Here is an 18,724-nt window from a genome sequence, read left to right on the forward strand (position 1 = left end):
TGAATCTTTTCTAAAAATCTATCAACTGGGGAGCATATAACTTCTGAGCTAACTATACAACAGAATATCTAAGTGGATAATATAATTGAAACAGAGCCCCAAAACATCCATATACCCAATCATAATAATATTGAAAAAAATGTGTGAAAGATGTTATGAACATAAAAAAACCAAGTACTGAAAATGGCATTGTCAGGCCAAAATCTGACTTCAAAGATAAATCTTCAGCTGAAATAAGAAAATGTGAAATACTCTACTGCATACCCTGACATTTACTAATTACCTGTTGGTTTTATGTATTTTAACTTTTTCAACAAGACTGATATGGGAGGATATATATTATATACATATATATATGTGAAATTAAATATGCTAAAACTATGAAAACTGTGATTTTATTTGTAGTAACTAGAAAGATCTATATAAGTTTTAAAAATGTAAAACTTCTGTATACATGAAGTCATTACAATTCACTTAACTAATACTCCACTGATGGACATTTGGATCATTTATCCTGTCATGTCATAGCTTCAGGGAACATTCTTCAACACTTCTTTATATAGTGACACAAGGTTTTCCCAAAGATAATTTCCTAGACTTGCAGAATCAAGAAATATACACTGTTCATTAGTCAGGCTAGCTAAATGCTCTTCTAAAGTTTCAATCAATTTACATTTTCAGTGAGTTTGCAAGAGAGCCAGAGCTTGAGGTCTCCTTGGCCTGGTGTACTGCCACCAGCTTCTCAACCAAAGGAAAAAAATTTGGGTCATGAAAAGGCAAATGTTTATTGCAGCATCACAAAATAATAGGAAATACTTCACATTTTATATAAACACATTAGCAGACACATATCAAACACAAACTTTTCATCATGCTCTACCTTTCTATTGGGGACCATGTGTGCACACTGAACAAGTAAATGAAGACAGTCACAGCACCTGCACGTCTGTACACAGGTCACAAACGGTTTAAAGGACACAATTATTCAGATTTATGCCTATGCTTGGCCTCTCTTTTCATATGCTAGGATCCATTACTAATCAAAACCTTAGGCATATCTGCCACTTATTTCCAGACAGCCCAGTCCATAATCAAAACACCCAAATTAACGGCACAAAAGATATTAAAGAAACAAAATGAGAAGCAAAAGCGATGACTAGCCTGAACACAGACGATAGCAGGTATCCAAATATCAGAGCTGACTCTCACAGGGGGAAATGCATTAGGAATGATAGGAAGAACTGAATCTAAAATGTGGATTTCAGTAGTGTCCATTGCCAAAAATTAATCCTCTGTAGTTCACAATAATCCCCAATACTTAGCATATTACTTGGTACATAATAAAAACTCAAAATATTTGCTGAACAGTAATTTAATAGTGGTATCAGTATCAGTAAGGAGAAACTAAGAGAGCTACAAAAATAAGAGGATTTTATGAATATGTAAATATCAAAATATCAAAATGCAAAAACAATAATCCATATTGTCTCCAGATTACCCTATTCCCTTTAAAAAAAAAATATTGCCTCACTTGTAAGATTTGCAGAACAAAAGAGACCAGATCTTTTCAGGGACATCTCTCAATATTAAGGTTAGAAAATGATAGTCTTAAATCAAAGGTAATTTGTGCCTCAGTAGCAGGGAAAGCCCTTAAAGGGCCTAATGGCTCACTTACTCAAGGACCCTGTTTTCCCCAAACTCTACTCTTACAGCGTAGATAGTAAATCAGTGTGACTGTAAACCCAACTCCAAAAACTGGCACTCAGAAACACTTCTGTAAGTATAGTGAACTCTTTCTTCAAGATGGCACATACAAAACATTCAATAAATTATTGTTTTACACTAATGAGAAACAAGAATATATCAAAGTCATTTCACTTGTTTTCATGTTTTACTTGCAGAGTGTGTGTGTGTGTGTGTGTACAAATATATTTACGTATGTGGTATATATGTGTGTGCATGAGTGTGTGATGGTAGAGGCAAGAAGACAATGTTGGTCGGTCGGTGTCCTGCTCTAGCCCTCTCCAGCTTTGAACCAGGGTCTCTCACTGAACCTCAAGTCCTTTGTGTTTGTTTGTTTTTTGGCTAGAATGGCTGGCCTCCTGTCTCCACTCCCTGCAGTGCTGAGGTTCAGGTTCATGGCTACACCCAGATTTTACACAGGTGCTGGGGATCCATGTGCCCCAATTACTCTTATACAATGAGCCATCTCCTTAGCCACCATTTTTGTTTATTAAATTTGCACATATTGTATAACTATATTAGAAATAAATTTTAGTCACTTTCTAAAAATTATTTTATAGCCAGGTGGCAGTGGTGCACGCCTTTAATCTCAGCACTGGAGAGACAGTGGCAGGTGAATCTCTGATAGTACCAGACCAGCCTGGCTACAGAACTAGTTCCAAGACAGCCAAGGCTACAAAAAGAAATCCTGCCTCAAAAAACAAAACAACAACAATTTTATAACTTGTAATTTTATATACAAAATTGACACTAATTTCTATTAAATAGAATATATTATATCTTCAGTCTTTGTGCTGTGTAAAGTACCACACACTTGCCCTATTGCACAAATAATTGCTTTTAGATAATGTTCATGAACAAAAAAAAATGATCCAATTAATTCCTTCATTTCATAAATAAAGAAGGACATCAAGGCACAAAAAAGGTAAATAGCATATCTTAATATACTTCAATACTAAAGGTCAAGGCTAAAGCTAGAGTCTCTTTTATCTTAGAGTCCAATGTTACTTTAAAAATACAATGATGCCTTTTCCTATGGACTATATAAATATTAAAACAAGTATTATAAAAAATATCCTTTAAAGGAAGTTTTAAACCCAGTCTGAATAAACAATCTCCATCATAAATTTTATTTTATTATTTTTTTTTGTTTTGTTTTTCGAGATAGGGTTTCTCTGTGTAGCTTTAGTGTCTTTTCTCACTCTGTAGCCAAGGGGGGCCTTGAACTCACAGAGATCCACCTGCCTCTGCTCCAGAGTGCTGGGATTAAAGGCATGTGCCACCACCTCCCAGCATAAATTTTATTTCAACAATATTCTAACAAAAAAAAAAAAAGTTTCAGCAAAAACTCAACAGCAAATAAACATTTCTGGTAGAATTTGCCCTGCTGCGGGCCGCAGGAATATATCATAAGAACTCACTCAGCTGGTTATGGCAAAGTCACTACCTGGAGGGATCATGGAATTCCTCCAGAGGAAGCCAAATCCCAAAGAGTTTTTGGTGTTACTTGGCTTGTTATATATCAGCTGTCTTCTGTTATGAAAATCATGTGTGCCTTCATAGTTTTTCCAATTGACTTTCCCCTAAGAAGGACTAACAGTGTAGACTGAGCACTCTCTGGACATACACATTCCAGGTATTTGGAGAACAGTCTCAGGAAAGGCTTTCTCTGGAATCAGATTATCTCCCTTAGCCACTTTCAAGGACTACAGGAAACACCACCCAGGTGGGTGCCCAACTTCCGAGGACTAACAATGATAACAGCCCACCTGCAAGTCTCCTGACTTAAATTCCACAAGGAGACACCGCCAGGGGGGCGCCCAACTTCCGAGGACTAACAATGATAACAGCCCACATGCAAGTCTCCTGACTTATGGTAAATTCCACAAGGGGACACCGCCTAGGAGAGGTGGACATTAAGTAATAGCTTTACACAATTTAGCTCGGACCCTCCCTTTATATACCGGGACTTCCAGGGCATAGGAAGGAGAAGAGAGAAGAGAATGGAAGAACTAGATGGGTAAGAACTTGAGAGGAACGAACTGAGATGGGGAAGAACTAGATTGAAGGACTAGAAGAGAGGACAAGAGGAACGAGATGGAAGATGAGGAAGAGCCAGATGGGGAAGAACAAGATGAGGAAGAGCCAGATGAGAGAGAAGGAGATGGGAGAGGAGCTGATAGGAGAAAGAACTAGATAGATGAGAACCTAGAAGGGACAGAACTAGATGAAGGAATTAAGATAGAACATAGAGGGGATCGCAGACAAGTGTAGAGAGAAATCAGGCTAAAGATGACCTAAATATGAGAGAATATAAGCTTGTAACTATCACAGAATAATAAAGTACATGGACTAAGGAGTTTCGTGTACATAGATTCATTTCTTCTCATTAAAGATTAATTATCAGCTGGTTGTAGATTCTTCCCGGACCCTGGGAGGGGACTATCGAGGGGCTGGACCCCCATAGTCCCCGATATTGCCCAAATAGAAAAGTGAAAGTAACAAAATCATTTTCCTACTCAAGAAATAAACAGACTCAGATTGTATATTTTTGCAATTTTCAATCAAGAGAAAATACAACATGTATCCACATTTTAAAAATCAATTAATAATTTTTAGTAGACATATAGCTTCTGGAGGAAACTTTCAGAATGTAGGCATGATTTCAATGTTAGAGTATCAAGATGAGACTACTAAAACCCACTTACAAATCTGATGAGAAAACCAGAGAGGGTTAAACACATAAAACACTCATCACATGTTTCTACTCTTTTTCTTTTTCCTAAAAAAAAAAAAAAAAAAAAAAGGATTTAATGCAGGGGCATGCAGAGTATTATTAGATATAAATCCAGGAATAAGTTTGTTCTAGATTGGGCAAATATGAATCATTTCTAATGTTTTTTTTTCATTTTTTAACAGCGGGCCTCTATGTATTGGAAACAGAAAAATAAAATATGGTTATCTGTCCTCAAGGACTACTGGGAAAGACAGATCAGGAAGCAATGATTATATAATCCTTTAAATATACCATAACAATAAGAAAGACTAAAAAATTTAAAGACAGACGAACAGCAGAGGAGCTAAAGGAGGGAGTCAAGCATTAATAAAGGTCACAGTCTTAACAAGAACGCCAAGAATTTAAAAAGATCACCATTAGAAAAGAGTACTTTAAAAAACTTCCAAGGATTTCAAAAGCACAGATGTGCAATAGTTATGATAGAAAATAATATTTTGCTTATAAATAGGTAATATACCATGATAATTCCTCTCTGCTAAGTAAAACCTTTTAGTGCTGGGAACTACACCTTCAAATGTTTAAAGGAGCTCGTTCAGGTCTGCCAAAGCTTCCGCTAAACTGAACTGTGGATTCCCTGATCCTCCCCAAACCCACCCCTCCACAACTTCTTTTCCCTAACCTCCTTGTCCAGCTATGCATTAGTCAAGTGATGGGCATGTGTTAGCTCCACTGTAATGTTACAAGATCTCTATCCTGTAGAGAGCCACAATTCCCCGTGGACTGAAATGACTGTTACACAGACTGTCTTCCCGGATTACAGATATCCTACCTGTCTTATCAGAAAAGCTACCTGGATATGGACACAAAGAGGTAAACTCCGTTTCCTTTGCTAATAAAGAATCGGTAGCAATTTTAAAGTCTCTGTAGTTAAGATTTAAAAAAAAAAAAAAAAAAAAAAAAAAAACCTTAAACTAACTAAATCAGTGTCAATATTTTGGAAGGATTATCCAGAGATCATGAATTTGATATTTTAATAAGGGAGTCCAAAGAAGAAATAATAAGATAGAACTCTTTTTTGTTGTTGTTGTTGTTGTTGTTGTTTTTTTCAAGGCAGGGTTTCTCTGTGTAGTTTTGGTGCCTGTCTTGGATCTCTCACTGTAGACTGGCTGGCCTCAAACTCAGAGATCCACCTGGCTCTGCCTCCCACTGGAATTAAAGGCATGTGCCACCACCACCTGGCCAGCCTAGAATTCTTGTTAAGAAAGCCAAAGGAAATTTTGTAAAAAGCTATCATAGCTTTTGGAGGAAATAAACTAGAGTTGGAGCAAACTTTATTTCCTTAAAACATTTATATGTTTTGTTTGTTTGTTTGTCTTTTGGTTTTTTGAGACAGGGTTTCTCTGTGGCCCTGGCTGTTTTAGAACTCGCTCTGTAGACCAGGCTGGCCTGGAACTCAGAGGTCCGACACCTGCCTGTGCTTCCTGAGTGCTGGGATGAAAGGTATGCACCACCACTGTCTAGCTATATGTTTTAATAATAATAATAATAATAATAATAATAACAACAACAACAATACTGTCCACCAATAAATACTGTCTATCTATTATGGCATTTAATACTCATCTCATAATACCCAATACAAGAATAAAAAACATTCTGTAGTTTCAAAACGCTAAACTAATAAAGCAAAGTTACAGGAATTTTTACTACCGATCAAAATTAGGTTTTAAATAAGGATATACAAAATGTTACCCTGCAAGTGAATAGCTCACAGTACAGCATCTCCCAGATTACACTTGTGAACAAAACTAGAAGTGATTTAAGTGGAGAAAAAACAAAACCCTCAGACCATCAAAAAACAAAAGAACAATCAACCAACCATCACAAAGTTAACATCAGAATCCAGACAAACTCTTCATATAACCATACTTAGATTTAAAACAACCAAGCCTTCCTTAACCCAATCTACCTCCCTCACCAGTGCTCTGTATCTCAGTGAAGGGCCAATAGTCTGCCCGAGATGGGTCTGAACCCATATATATCCCTTCATACCTCTTACCTCATCTTCCAATCCCCTTCATTCTATCTGAGAGCAACTCTTGGATGAGCTGTGCAGAGGAACTAGGGAGAACTATACTCTGAGTGATAAAGGAATCATAGAGACTATCCATACTGCCAACTGTGTTCTGAACTTGAAAACTATACATTAAAACGTACTCCAGCAATAAAAGTTAAGTCTATGAATGCAGACTGCTTGTTCTCCAACTACAGAGCTGAAAAAAGGTATTCAGTCAATGTTCTTATCTGAAGAACAATAACAATAAAGACACCTACTCTAGTCTGTTGTTCAGAAATATAAAGTATACACAGACTGTATATAATTCACATCTAAGTAAAGAGAAGTAAGACAAACAACTATGAGCTAAAAGGGGGAAATATATTACAAAAGCCATGGAATAGCCAATAGACTTACCAGAAGACAAACCAGCAAACCAGCAAAAGGACCAAAAAGCTTTAAGTATAAAAAATTGTTATTCTGACACCCTGGGAGACTAAGGCAGGAAAGTCTGAGCTACATAGCAAGACTTGTCTCAAAAAATAAAATAAACATGTTAAGAGTCTAAAGACATAGAAGAGAGATCAAGTGAGTAAAAAGGAAAGAAAATTAAAATTGCAGTACTGATATTTACAATCTCTAGCTCTTGAACTATAATGGCTCTTTTAACTATGAACTTGATTGGAATAAGAAACACTGAGGGTGTTAATAAGGCACTCCACTGAGTGTGTCTGTATGATTTTCAAAGAGTGGTTAACTAGAGGGAGGAACCCACCCTGAAGATGGGGAATACCATTCCATTGGCTGGGGTCAAGACCTAAACAACAAAGGGGAAAGGAAAAAGCCACATAAATTCTGACATTCCCTTCCTCTACTTCTTGGTCAGGACCATAAGCCAAGCCCCTCCCACCATGCCTTCCCCACCACTGCATGCAAAACTAAAAGCCAAAATAAGCCCTCTACCCTTAAGTTACTTCCTGTCAGGTGTTTGGTCACAGGAAAGAAAAAGTAATACAGAGAGTTGGAACCAAGAAGTAGGGCTGCCACTGCTGACAGCCTGTCCACATGGTTTATGGTCCTTTACAACTGTTTGCAGGAGGGATTTGGAAGACTCTGGATCTGTGAAATAACTCAGCTTCTTAAAATGTGGGTCACAACCACAGATGGAAACACATAACTGAATGTAGGGGGCATGAAAATATGACAACAGTAAATATGCGATAACCAGATGCATTCAACATCAAACATGAAATGAATCTGGGGTATTTCTAGCAATGTTCACCCAAGCTGCATCACAAGACTTCACTGCAACCTTGATTCTGCACACATGACATGGACACGTCGTACTGTACATGCCACCATACACCATGCAATACAATAAACTCTTCCTGAAACTCGGCTTCAAGAGCAATGTATGTTATGAGCTGCAGTGTTTTTTGTACACATATTTTCCCTTAAACAGAAAATAATTCAATTGTGAAAACCAAAACCTTCTAATATTTTAATCAGCATGTATTAGTTTATCTTTGTATAATGTTAAAATGTTTGATTTTTAGAGATGCTACTTCAGGTGCTGACAAGTTTTATTTTAAAAATCATAAAATGAATTTTGGCTTGGAATTATGGCACAATTTCCAGCAATCTCTGAAAAGACTTTTGTGGCTTTTGTGGGCCAGCTGGATGGCTCAGCAGGTGAATACACCTGCCATCAAGCCTGATGACCTGAGTTTGATCCTCAGACTCCACATGGTGGTAAAAGAAAACCAACTCCCACAAGTTGTCCTCTGACACCCACATGGGCTCCGTATGAACCCTGAGGTAGGTGCATGCTCAGATACACACATATACACACACTAAATAAGTACATGTAAAAAATATAAAGATATTTTTGCACACTGCTATTTTATGTGAAGCAGCATTCTCAGCATTGATGATTATAAAATTAAAAAACCGATCAACTCTGAAAAATGAAGATGTTCTATGTCCTGCAGTATCAAATATTGAGTCAAGATTTCTTTTTTCAAGAAGTTTAATTTTTTATGTAAAAATAAACACATCCATATCATTAGTATGCACACTTGCTTTTGTGCTTAAATGGTAAGGTTATATGAAAACCAAAGAACAGTTTTTAAATAAATCTAATTTTCTAATTTACTATAAATAAATATTTTATGTCTATGCCTAATTTTACACACACACACACACACACACACACACACACACACACACACACACACACTTTTCTATGTATTTGGGCAACAGGAGTCAAAAGTGACAAGCGTTTGTGATGTCCTAGAATGCTATAAATGGAACTTAACAGGCCATACGGTGGGAATGCAGAGGACCAGAGAGCCAATAAAAATGCAGACAGTGAAGTCACAGTTCACAAAGCCTCATACAGAAATAAAAACTCAGCTGGAAACTGGACTAGAGAACATTCATGTTACATTCTGGCAAAGAATAAGGCTGTGCTCTGCCTGTGTCCAGACAGCTTGAGTGAAGCTGAACTCAAAAGCAATGGGCTAATTTGTTTAGCAGAGGAGATCTCACTACAGCAGAGCACTGAGCCTGTGACATGGTTACTACCCATTGCTCTTGTCCAGATTAATGACGAGAGAGAGCAGAAAAATGGGGAAATGTGCAGCTCAGCAAGGAAAGGAACATGAGTAAGCTTAAAGTCAAGACACGGCAGACATGGGCAAAGACTCAGTTATTATGAAAATTAAGGCTCAGCAGTTAAGAGGATGCACTGCCCTTGCAGAGGACCTTTGCAGAGTTTAATTCTCAACACCCATATCAGAAGGCTTGCAGCTACCTCCAAATCCAAGGGACCCAACACCCACTCTCTTCTGGCCTCCTTGGGTACTTGCACATATGTGCATAAACATACATACATATAATTAAATAATCTAAAAAAACATTTTTCTCTAAGCAGAGGAAGTTGAGAGATTTAGGCAGTTAAAGAAAAATCACTCATTTTGTACTAGGACAACAACAACAACAAAAAAAATCCCTTTGGGGCCAAAGAGATGGGTCAGTGGGCAAAGACACTTGCTGCTAAGCCTTACAACCCGAGTTCAGTTTCTAGAACCAACTGGTGTAAAGAACCAATTTGTTCTCTAAGCTCCACACGTGCACCATGGCATGTGTACACCCCACCATATACATACACACACACACACAAAATTTTTTAAATATTTTTAAAAAGAAGCGTTCCCTTTTAGGACAAGACTCCACCCACTGAAGACTTAGCTTGTAAAATGCAAATTCATTTAAAAAGAGACTGCACTCAGAATGCCGCTGCAGGGGTTCTTGCTGGAAAACAAGTGTCCTTCCAGTTTCCACTGCCAACGCACACAGAGGCCATGTGGAACAGAGCACTAGACTACATTGTGAGCCGGCAGTAAAGCCTGGCAGAGCTGTCCATAGAGTACTAGTTTCACAGAATTACAGGGTGATGGGGGCTTGTCCCAAGGTCCCAGAAAACCACTGCCGCCAGGCACCGCGTCAGATTCCCTGTCAGGAGGCCTCTATGAGGCCACTGCACAAAGTTATGAAGGTGAAACCTAAGTTGCAATAGAGACCCCAGGAAGCTGGAGATGTTAGAACCTGGTATAGCTACCAAAAATGCCGCAGGAAGGAATGGGGCCAGCCTAAGAGAGAGGCTAGGTGTGCTGTAACTGTAGACCACAGAACTGGAAGGGAATGACCACCCAAGGTTGCTGGAGCCCCTACAATACCAACCACCAAGAACCCTGGACAGCAGACATGCAGCTACTGGACTGGGCATATGTCCTGTCTGACTTCAGTCTTGCTTTGGCCCTATCTTTCTTTGCTATGCCCTCATTACTACCTTTAGGAGTAGGGATGTTTATTCTATGTCGTTGTAAATGAAAATACAGAACTTGCTTTGTTTGTGTTTTAAATTTTATTGGATGAGAGACTCACAGTTAAGAGAGTACCTTGGGTTTCAAAAGAGACCTTAGATTTTTGAATGGTACTGAAACAGTTAAAACTCTGAGGACTTCTCAAGTTGGAATGAATGTATTTTGCTTTACGAATCGGCCATAAGCCTATAGAGGATGGAGATTGAATATTAAGGCTGAAGAAATGTGTTTGGCATGGATGGCCCTGTGAAGGAGAAGTGGATGAGATCTACATGAGTGGACTGGGTGCTGGGGGGTGGCAGAGGACGAGGAGTGGGGGATGAGAACATAGGGAAATGGGAGGGTTAAACTGAAACAGGGTCAGAGTGGGAGGGCAGGGAGGGAGATACCATGATAGATGAGGACATCATGGGAATAGGAAGAGGCAGGGTGCTGGGGAGGCTCTCAGGAATCCACAAGGTTGACCCCACCTTGGTCTGCTGGCAGTGGTCCAGAGGGTGCCTGGACCAGTCTACTCTAGTGACCAGCCTAGCAAATAACCTAGCTGTCATCATAGAGCCTTTGTCCAGTGACTGATGGAGGCAGATACAGAGATCCATGGCCAGGTGCCAGGCTGAGCTTTGGGAATCCAATTGATGAGAGAGAAGAGAAATACTGCGGGCGAGGGACGTCAAGATCATGATGGGAAGATGTGCAGAGATGACCGGCCACACTAATGGAAACCCATGAACTGTGGACTGGTGGCTGTGGAGCCGCCATGGGACTGGACTAAGCCCTCTGGATACGGAAGATGCTTGTTTAGCTCGAACTGTTTGGGAGGCACCCAGGCAGGGGGATCGGGATCTGTCCCTGGTGCATGGGTAGGCTTCTGGAACCTGGTGACTATGGTGTGACACCTTGCACAGCCTTGGTGCAGTGGGAAGGGGCTTGGACCTGCCTAGGCTCAGTGTACTGGGCTCTCCTGACTCTCCATGGAAGACCTCGATTTGGGGGATGTGGGGATGTGGGTGGCTTGGGAAAGAGGGCTAGGGAGTGTGAGGAGGGAGGAGGGGGGATCTGTGGATAGTATGTGGAGTGAGCAGAAAATTTCTTAATAAAGATAGATAGATAGATAGATAGATAGATAGATAGATAGATAGATAGATAGATAGATAGGCAGATAAAATAATAGAAATGTGTTTGGGCCAGTTGACAAGGAGGTAGACTTGTGACGGTAAATTTCAACTGTCAATTCAACTGAATCACTAAATACCAAGATCATTAATGAAGCACTGCCACGTCCTGCATGGCTTGGGTCCTGACTGGGGCAGTGAGAGGATGAAGAAAGGACACACATGCAGACACATGGACAGAAAAGCTGGGGTCAGGTGGGAGTGTACACATTCTGATGGAGTGGTAGCTACTCCCTCTGCAATCCAGAACCTCAGTGAGTTCATGTACAGCGTAAGACAAGGAGTTGCCTAGTTTGAGTAGAGGGCTCTGTAGGCAAGCAGTCTCCAGCTGTGAACATGGAAAGAGAGCTGCAGTTGCTAGCTTTTGTACACCCTGATCACTTATCAGTAAACACTCAAACTTTCTGAGCCTGAACCATATGGGGAACAGGTTTCCAAGGGTCAACTTAGAGTCCATTACAACAATAAACATTCACTAAGGACTTCACGCAATCAGGGCTTCCTCCACTTCCTACAAGACACACATTCAGGTTTGTCAGCCAAGGGTGTTTCCAGAAACATTTAACTGAGAGAAAAATACCTACCCAAAGTTGGGGAGCACCATCCCCTGGACTAGATCAAGGGCTAAATAAAAAGAGAAAAAGGACAAAGCCAGATAAACACTGGAATTCCTTTTCTCTTCCTCGGTATTACAGACCAAGTCGCTCCCACTGCCATGTAATGAGCTGCATTCCTCAACTGGAAGGCAAAATAAAAGTTTGCCTTTAAGTTACTTCTCGCCCTTCATTTAGTCACAGTGACTAGAAAAATAACCAACGCATGCACTAAAAAGCAATGATGAATCATAAGCAAAAAACAGCAATCGTGATGTGAATAAAGAATTCAAAGGACTGGAGAGATGGTTCAGTGGTGAAGAGCACACAAGTTCAATTCCCAGGACCCACATCCAACAGCTCATAATGGCCTATAAAACTCCAGCTACAGAGGATCGAACACCTTTGTCTGGCCTCTGCTGATACCTGCGCACATACATGGCATACACACAGAGAAAGATACTCACATAAATAAAACTAAGTCTAAAATAAGAAATTCAAGAATCTCTCATTACAGCACTTCTGTGGGGTTTTATTTTTGTTTGGGTTTGTGTTTTGTTTTTGAGACATCTGACTATATAGCCCTGGGTAGCCTAGAACTCATTGGGTAGACCAGGCTAGCCTTGAACTCATGGAGATCCACCTGCCTCTGCTTCCAGAGTGCCTTACTAAGTCATCTCTGTATCCAGCTAATGTACATATTTTGTCTGATGTAACTAGTAATGGCCACACAGGTTCAAAACAATGACATCTAGTACACTGTCATATAGCCACCAAATAAAAACCACAATTCCACTTCAGATCTTCTACTCTAAAACCTACAGTTTTCCCCTTTAAAGAAACTACCAGAAATAAACACACACGACTCAAGTATTTAATTCAAACTAGAACAATCCTGACTAAAGGATAACTCACAAATATATGTTCAATGTTTTAAACACTTAAACACTGGGGGGGGGGCTCAAACTCATCTGTATAATATCATTTACGTAAGTAAATGTCTGTTTCAAAATGAAAGACTGATAAGTGAATTGAAACTGCCTATTACATAAGCAAACTAGAAAGATGACACTTTATGTAAACTAGTATATATTGTAATTAATGCACACTGTAACAAATTCTTATTTGTAGTGATTTAAAATCACAAATATAATTTTAAACTATTGGTATTGTTTGTGCTATTATCACCTTGAGAGTTGACTGGCACTCTGATATATTTTATAAACATGCTTTATAAACATATAAAAAATTATCAAAAAATTTATAAACTACTTAATAAAAGGGAACATGCTAAAGTATCCTCAAGCAAATATATTAATTTCACATAATACCAATTATGTAAATAAAGGCAAAATTTTTTTAAAATAAATTTTAAAAAAAGGCATTAAGAGAAAAAACTTTTGTATTAATCCAAGACCTTAGACCTACCTTAGCCTCTATATTCAGCCAACCACAAATCTCTAAAACTTAGTTCAATTTCATTTCTCCACTAATTTCTCTTCTTCCCTAGCACTCCTAAGTCAATATTCTGTATCGTAGACTGGTGGTTATTGTGTTCCCCGAAATATTGTGTACACTAATAAACTTATCTGGGGTCAGAGAACAGAACAGCCACAATATTAAACATAGCGAATAGGCAATGGTAGCCCACGCCTTTAATCCTAGCATTCCAAAGGCAGAGATCTACCTGGATCTCTGTGTTCAAGGATACAGCCAAGCATGGTGACTCACGCCTTTAATCCCAGAAAGTGAAGCTTTAATCCCAGGGAGTGATGGCAGAAAGCAGAAAGGTATATAAGGCGTGAAGAACAGAAACTAACCAGCTTTTAGCTGGTTAAGCTTTCAGGCTTGCGAGAGCCATTTGGATAAGGACTCAGAAGCTTCCAGTCTGAGGAAACAGGATCAGCTGAGGAACTGGGCGAGGCGAGGTAGCTGTGGCTTGTTCTGCTTCTTTGATCTTCTAGCATTCACCCCAATAACTGGCCTCAGGTTTGATTTTATTAATAAGACTTTTTAAGATTCCTGCTACAGTAGACTCTCAAACCTTGGTTGTCCTCCTGTACTAAAGTAATTGGTTTTATTTTTCAATTTCAAAATGATGGTGTTCCTTTGCTTCAGTGACTTCCCATAGGCTACTCAGGATGCAGACCAAAACAGACCCTTGAATAAAACCTAGAGATGCAAACTTAACTACCGGCAGACTAAGTATTGATTTATTATATTACTTATGTGACACCTTAAGTGAGTGACATAAAATACAGAGCACAAGCAGGTCAAGAGAGAGCCAGAGGGAGCCAGTGGGACCGTTAGCCATCTGAAAACACACACTGAGTGTTGCTTGCTCTAGTCTCAAATTCTTTGGGGAAAAATCAGAAATGCAGACTTTCACAAGAATCCCCCACTTTGTGCACACTAATAACTAATTCAAGCTCCTGTGACTAGGGGACAGACAGGAACTGTAAGGCCACATCTGCCCCGTCTATTCTCCTCACCCGGCCACACAATTACACGGTCTACTACATCAATCACTGAACATTTCTTGCCTCCTTGAGGACACCAAGCTTTTCCCACTAGGACTCTCAGTGAAGCCTCTCTTCCTCCCATCACTACACTTCATTCAGCTTTCTTTACTCAGTTTCACAGCCCCCTCTCTCTCAATGAAACCATCCTATTCTCATTGCTGCCCACCTCCACTCCAAATGCTGGACAGTCACTCCCTACAAATTCTGATTGCTCTGAGTACAACCTTCTAACTCCCCAAACCAAAATCACCTATCCAACGTTCACTACCCTCTCCACATGGGAGGCTCGAGATGGGCAGTCTGAACAGTACTTATTGCTAACTAATAATCTAGTTATAAAATGTTCCTTTTGATGGTAAGATTCTGGCATACTCTTAAAATATTTATCAAACTGTACCTAGCTTTTCAGAAACATAAAATGCTTAAAGTAGAGTCAGAATTAGAGTATTCCAATTCTAACCAGCAATAATAACCTAAGAATTATTGATAACTGGCTGAATACTGTGAACTATATTGAGGACTCTGCATGTGTTATCTCATTCAATATAACCTGTAAAATAGACGTCACTGTCATACAGAGGAAAACAATTGGAGCTGATTAAAAATTAGCTCCAAAAAAACCCACACATTTTAGTCACTGAAAAAACTGTAAATGACTAACTACTGAACTTAACCCCTACTATATTAACTAATGCACTCCTTTAGGAAACACTAACCCAACAAGTAGCTCTTGAACACCATTAGCAGGAAATACGGCCTTGACTTGCCTCCAATTACCCAGTAAAGTGAGCTTTCTCACTCCTGTGCCTAGCGCGCGCGTGCGGGCACACACACACACACCTCAATTTTTGCCTTCTATGATATTACAAACACACAAAATAAGTATAATCACAGTTACAAATAATTCTATAAAAATATTATCTTTCTGAATTATTCTTAATCAAGTTCATATTTGCACATTAATTTGCTGTCATTTTAAATGTGTACACTTGCTCAGGTAAAATTATTCTAAATAGACTGTTTTCAGATGAGAGGAGGCAACAACAAAATCCTCAACAAAGAGAAATACAAACTATTGATGCTGTGGAAAGAGAGAGAATACAGAGGTCTTTCACCTCTTGAATACTCAACACAGGAATTCTAATCGTTTGACTCAAGAACCAAGCAAATGCAGCACACATCTGTATCATCTGCTACCTCCACTCTTCCTATCCCAAACTAAGGGCGCAGCTCCCGAACCGCCCTTAGCTTTCAGAATTGTTTGTCATGCCAAACTCAGGAGCCAGGTGCTCTCAATAATAACAACCAATATACATTATTCATGAGCTATAAAGTTGAAGGATTGTTATTTGTGACTTAAATAGACCTTTTAAAATTGTGCAGTAAAATGCACACACCTCCATTGTCATTCAATTTTGTATTTTAACTTCAACCAATTGAGAATTTTTCTTAACTCTCTAAATAGAAATTCATTAAACTGAAAATTAGCAATTTCTAAAAACTTTTACCCATACAAAATATAAAGGAAGCTACATGACAGTTGATCATAATAGCTGACATTAATGCATCACTACTGTCAAAGAACTCTGATGTCAGCCTTAAATACATGTTCCCCAAATGCTCATATCTTATATACATACCATGGGAAATAAGGTTGTACAGGAAAAAATTGCTTTATTTTTTCAGCAGATATTTCCCAGACCAAGTAAGATTTTTCTCAGTTACAAAAGCAAAGGGAAAAAATTAAAGAAAAAATCTAAAAGGATCAAAGTTAAAATACCAAAACAAACCCCAGATTATAGAAAAATGGTATGAAACTATATCAGAAGTACTCATTAAGGTAAAGCCAAAAGTCAGTGCGCCACCAAGCAAGCGATTACTAACTACACCGACAAACGGAGAAAGCTCTCATTACAACACTGTGTCGTCCCAAATATCTAACTTAGGCTCACATTTGAACCAGGCTTTTCAAAACCACCACCAGTTTCCTACAGGAGCTCTATCATTCAGGTGGTCTCATCTCAAATACATAATTCTTCCTCACATATCCGACGATTAGCTTATGAAAGAAGAGACACGTTTGGAGAAAGTGAATCGCCTCCCAAGTCTCCTTTCGGTAAAGACACAAAAATGACTTTAAGGCTACACGCAGGGCTTCCATTTCACCTAGACTATACCCCGCAAGAGCTCGGCTCAGATGAACTAGCCAAATTATAGTAGTTCGAGATCTCCACGCCCCCACGTCTCACAGGAAAACCAAACGAATCAGAGCACAAGCCAGGGACCGGGACTTGTTGGGTGAGCAAAGTCTGAGGGCTGTCAAGATTCGGTGACTTCACAGGGTGGCAGGGCAGAGACTGAAGGCCGGCAACACGTCCTCAATGCGCGCAATCTGAATCCCCAACTCTCCACGCCCAGCTGTCCACAGTCTGAAAACTAAGGAACTCTAGTCCTTCCAGGCTATGGTTCTACTCTGCCAGCTCTAAGGCAGCAACGTTTAACACCGACATTTTACTGAAGAAGAAAAAAAAGAAAGAAAGAAAGAAAGCAAGCAATGAACTGTCCCTGGCTCTACCAAAAGAGAGAGCCTAAATTTCAGGGTACCAGAATTTGAGAAACAAACGAACCTGTGTCTGTGTTCGTCGGGTCCATGGATCAGGAAGACTCCGGTGTCTTTAGCCCCTTTGCCGGCATCTACGTGAGGAATTAAGACATCTTCTAAGCCCAGATCAAAGCGTTTGTGTTTTGAAGAGTCTGGAAGGAAGAAGAATGCCCCAAAACACAGGGTGATGAAGGCACTAAGGATAAGGAGAAGGATAAACTTCTCGGAGAGTCTCAAGGTAGCCCTGTGGTGTGGGAAGGAGGGCGGCCCCAGGTTCAGAGGTGGTATCCTACGACCAGACAGGGGCAGCAGCGCCGGGGCGGTCATCGTTTAGGCTCTTGGACGGAATACTTTATAAAGTTCTCATCTTATATCAAACGTACAACACATCGAACCGTTTTTTTCCGAAACCTTGGCAGAAATGGATAAACTCAATTTCCCTCCTCTCAAAGGATTGTTGTGCTTTTATTTTTTTTTTTGTTTTTGCGAGGCCACCTCTTTCACGCTCTCCGATTACATCCAGAAGCCCGGGTGACCTCCCAAGCGATCGCTGGTTTCTGTCCGGTAAGATCTTCTCGCCATTCGGCTCCTCAGGGCCTCACCGGGTGATCGCGAGTCTCCTCTTCATTCCCGGGAGCGGATCGGGCGAGCCACACTGCAGAGGAGCTGCAAGGTGGGTTCTGCCATGCCCGCGCCCCGGCGCGAGGCTCCGAGGCGGCCGCCCGCCCCGAGTGGGCGGCCGGCGGGACGCCGAGTTGCCGCAGGTCGGTCCACGGGAGCTCGTCCGGAGCCCTCGGCTCCACCGCTCCTCGACCTCCGCGGTTTCCGAGCAGCGGCGCCCGGCGTAGCAGCGGCGAGCCTCAGCCGGGGCCGAGAGGGCGACGGCGTCCCGAACACCTCAGCGCCCGCGCCGCCGCGCGCTCTGTCAGGAGCGGAACTTCCTCCTCTGCCGAGCGGCCGCCCCCGCCCGGCTCCTCCTCCTCCTCCTCCTTCTCCTCCTCCTCCTCCTCCTCAGCGAGCCCCGCCGCCCGCTTCCCGGCCGAGCCCAGCCGCGGGAGCCGAGCCCCTGCGCCTCGGCGGCGTGCGAGGTAACCGGGCCGCGGCCCTCGGACCGACAGCCCGGGGCCGGCGCCGGCTCATTCCTCGCACCGCCTGGGAGAGGCGGGCGGGCCGGCACGCGCCTCGGGCGAGCAGCCGCGCCTCGGGCGAGCGCAGGGCGGCTCCGGCTCGCTCCGGCTGGGCCCGGCCTCGGGTGGCTCGCACGGCTCTAGCTGGCTGGCAGCGGCGGCCGCGGCGGCTGCGGCAGCGCGGGACCGCGGGCCCGGGGCTGGTCCCTGGCCTCTGGAGGCCCGAGGAGCGCGGAGCGGCTGCGGGGCCGACACCGGTTGGGTCGAGTGCAGCGGCGGCGGGGG

The 18,724-nt window shown here is 41.3% G+C and overlaps 1 protein-coding gene across 1 annotated transcript in view; it reads right to left on the reverse strand.

Annotated features, from left to right (window-relative positions):
- Nucleotides 1–18,255, reverse strand: part of Man1a2 (mannosidase alpha class 1A member 2) — a 133,465-nt gene extending 115,210 nt beyond the window's left edge. The window contains exon 1 of the mRNA XM_006989086.4: nt 17,338–18,255. Coding sequence (XP_006989148.1) covers nt 17,338–17,639 — 302 coding nt within the window. The 5' untranslated portion in view covers nt 17,640–18,255. The remainder of the gene's footprint in view (nt 1–17,337) is intronic.
- Nucleotides 18,256–18,724: the final 469 nt, after the last annotated feature.

The sequence above is a fragment of the Peromyscus maniculatus genome, chromosome 6, assembly GCF_049852395.1.
Source record: "Peromyscus maniculatus bairdii isolate BWxNUB_F1_BW_parent chromosome 6, HU_Pman_BW_mat_3.1, whole genome shotgun sequence".
NCBI classification, from domain to species: Eukaryota; Metazoa; Chordata; class Mammalia; order Rodentia; family Cricetidae; genus Peromyscus; species Peromyscus maniculatus.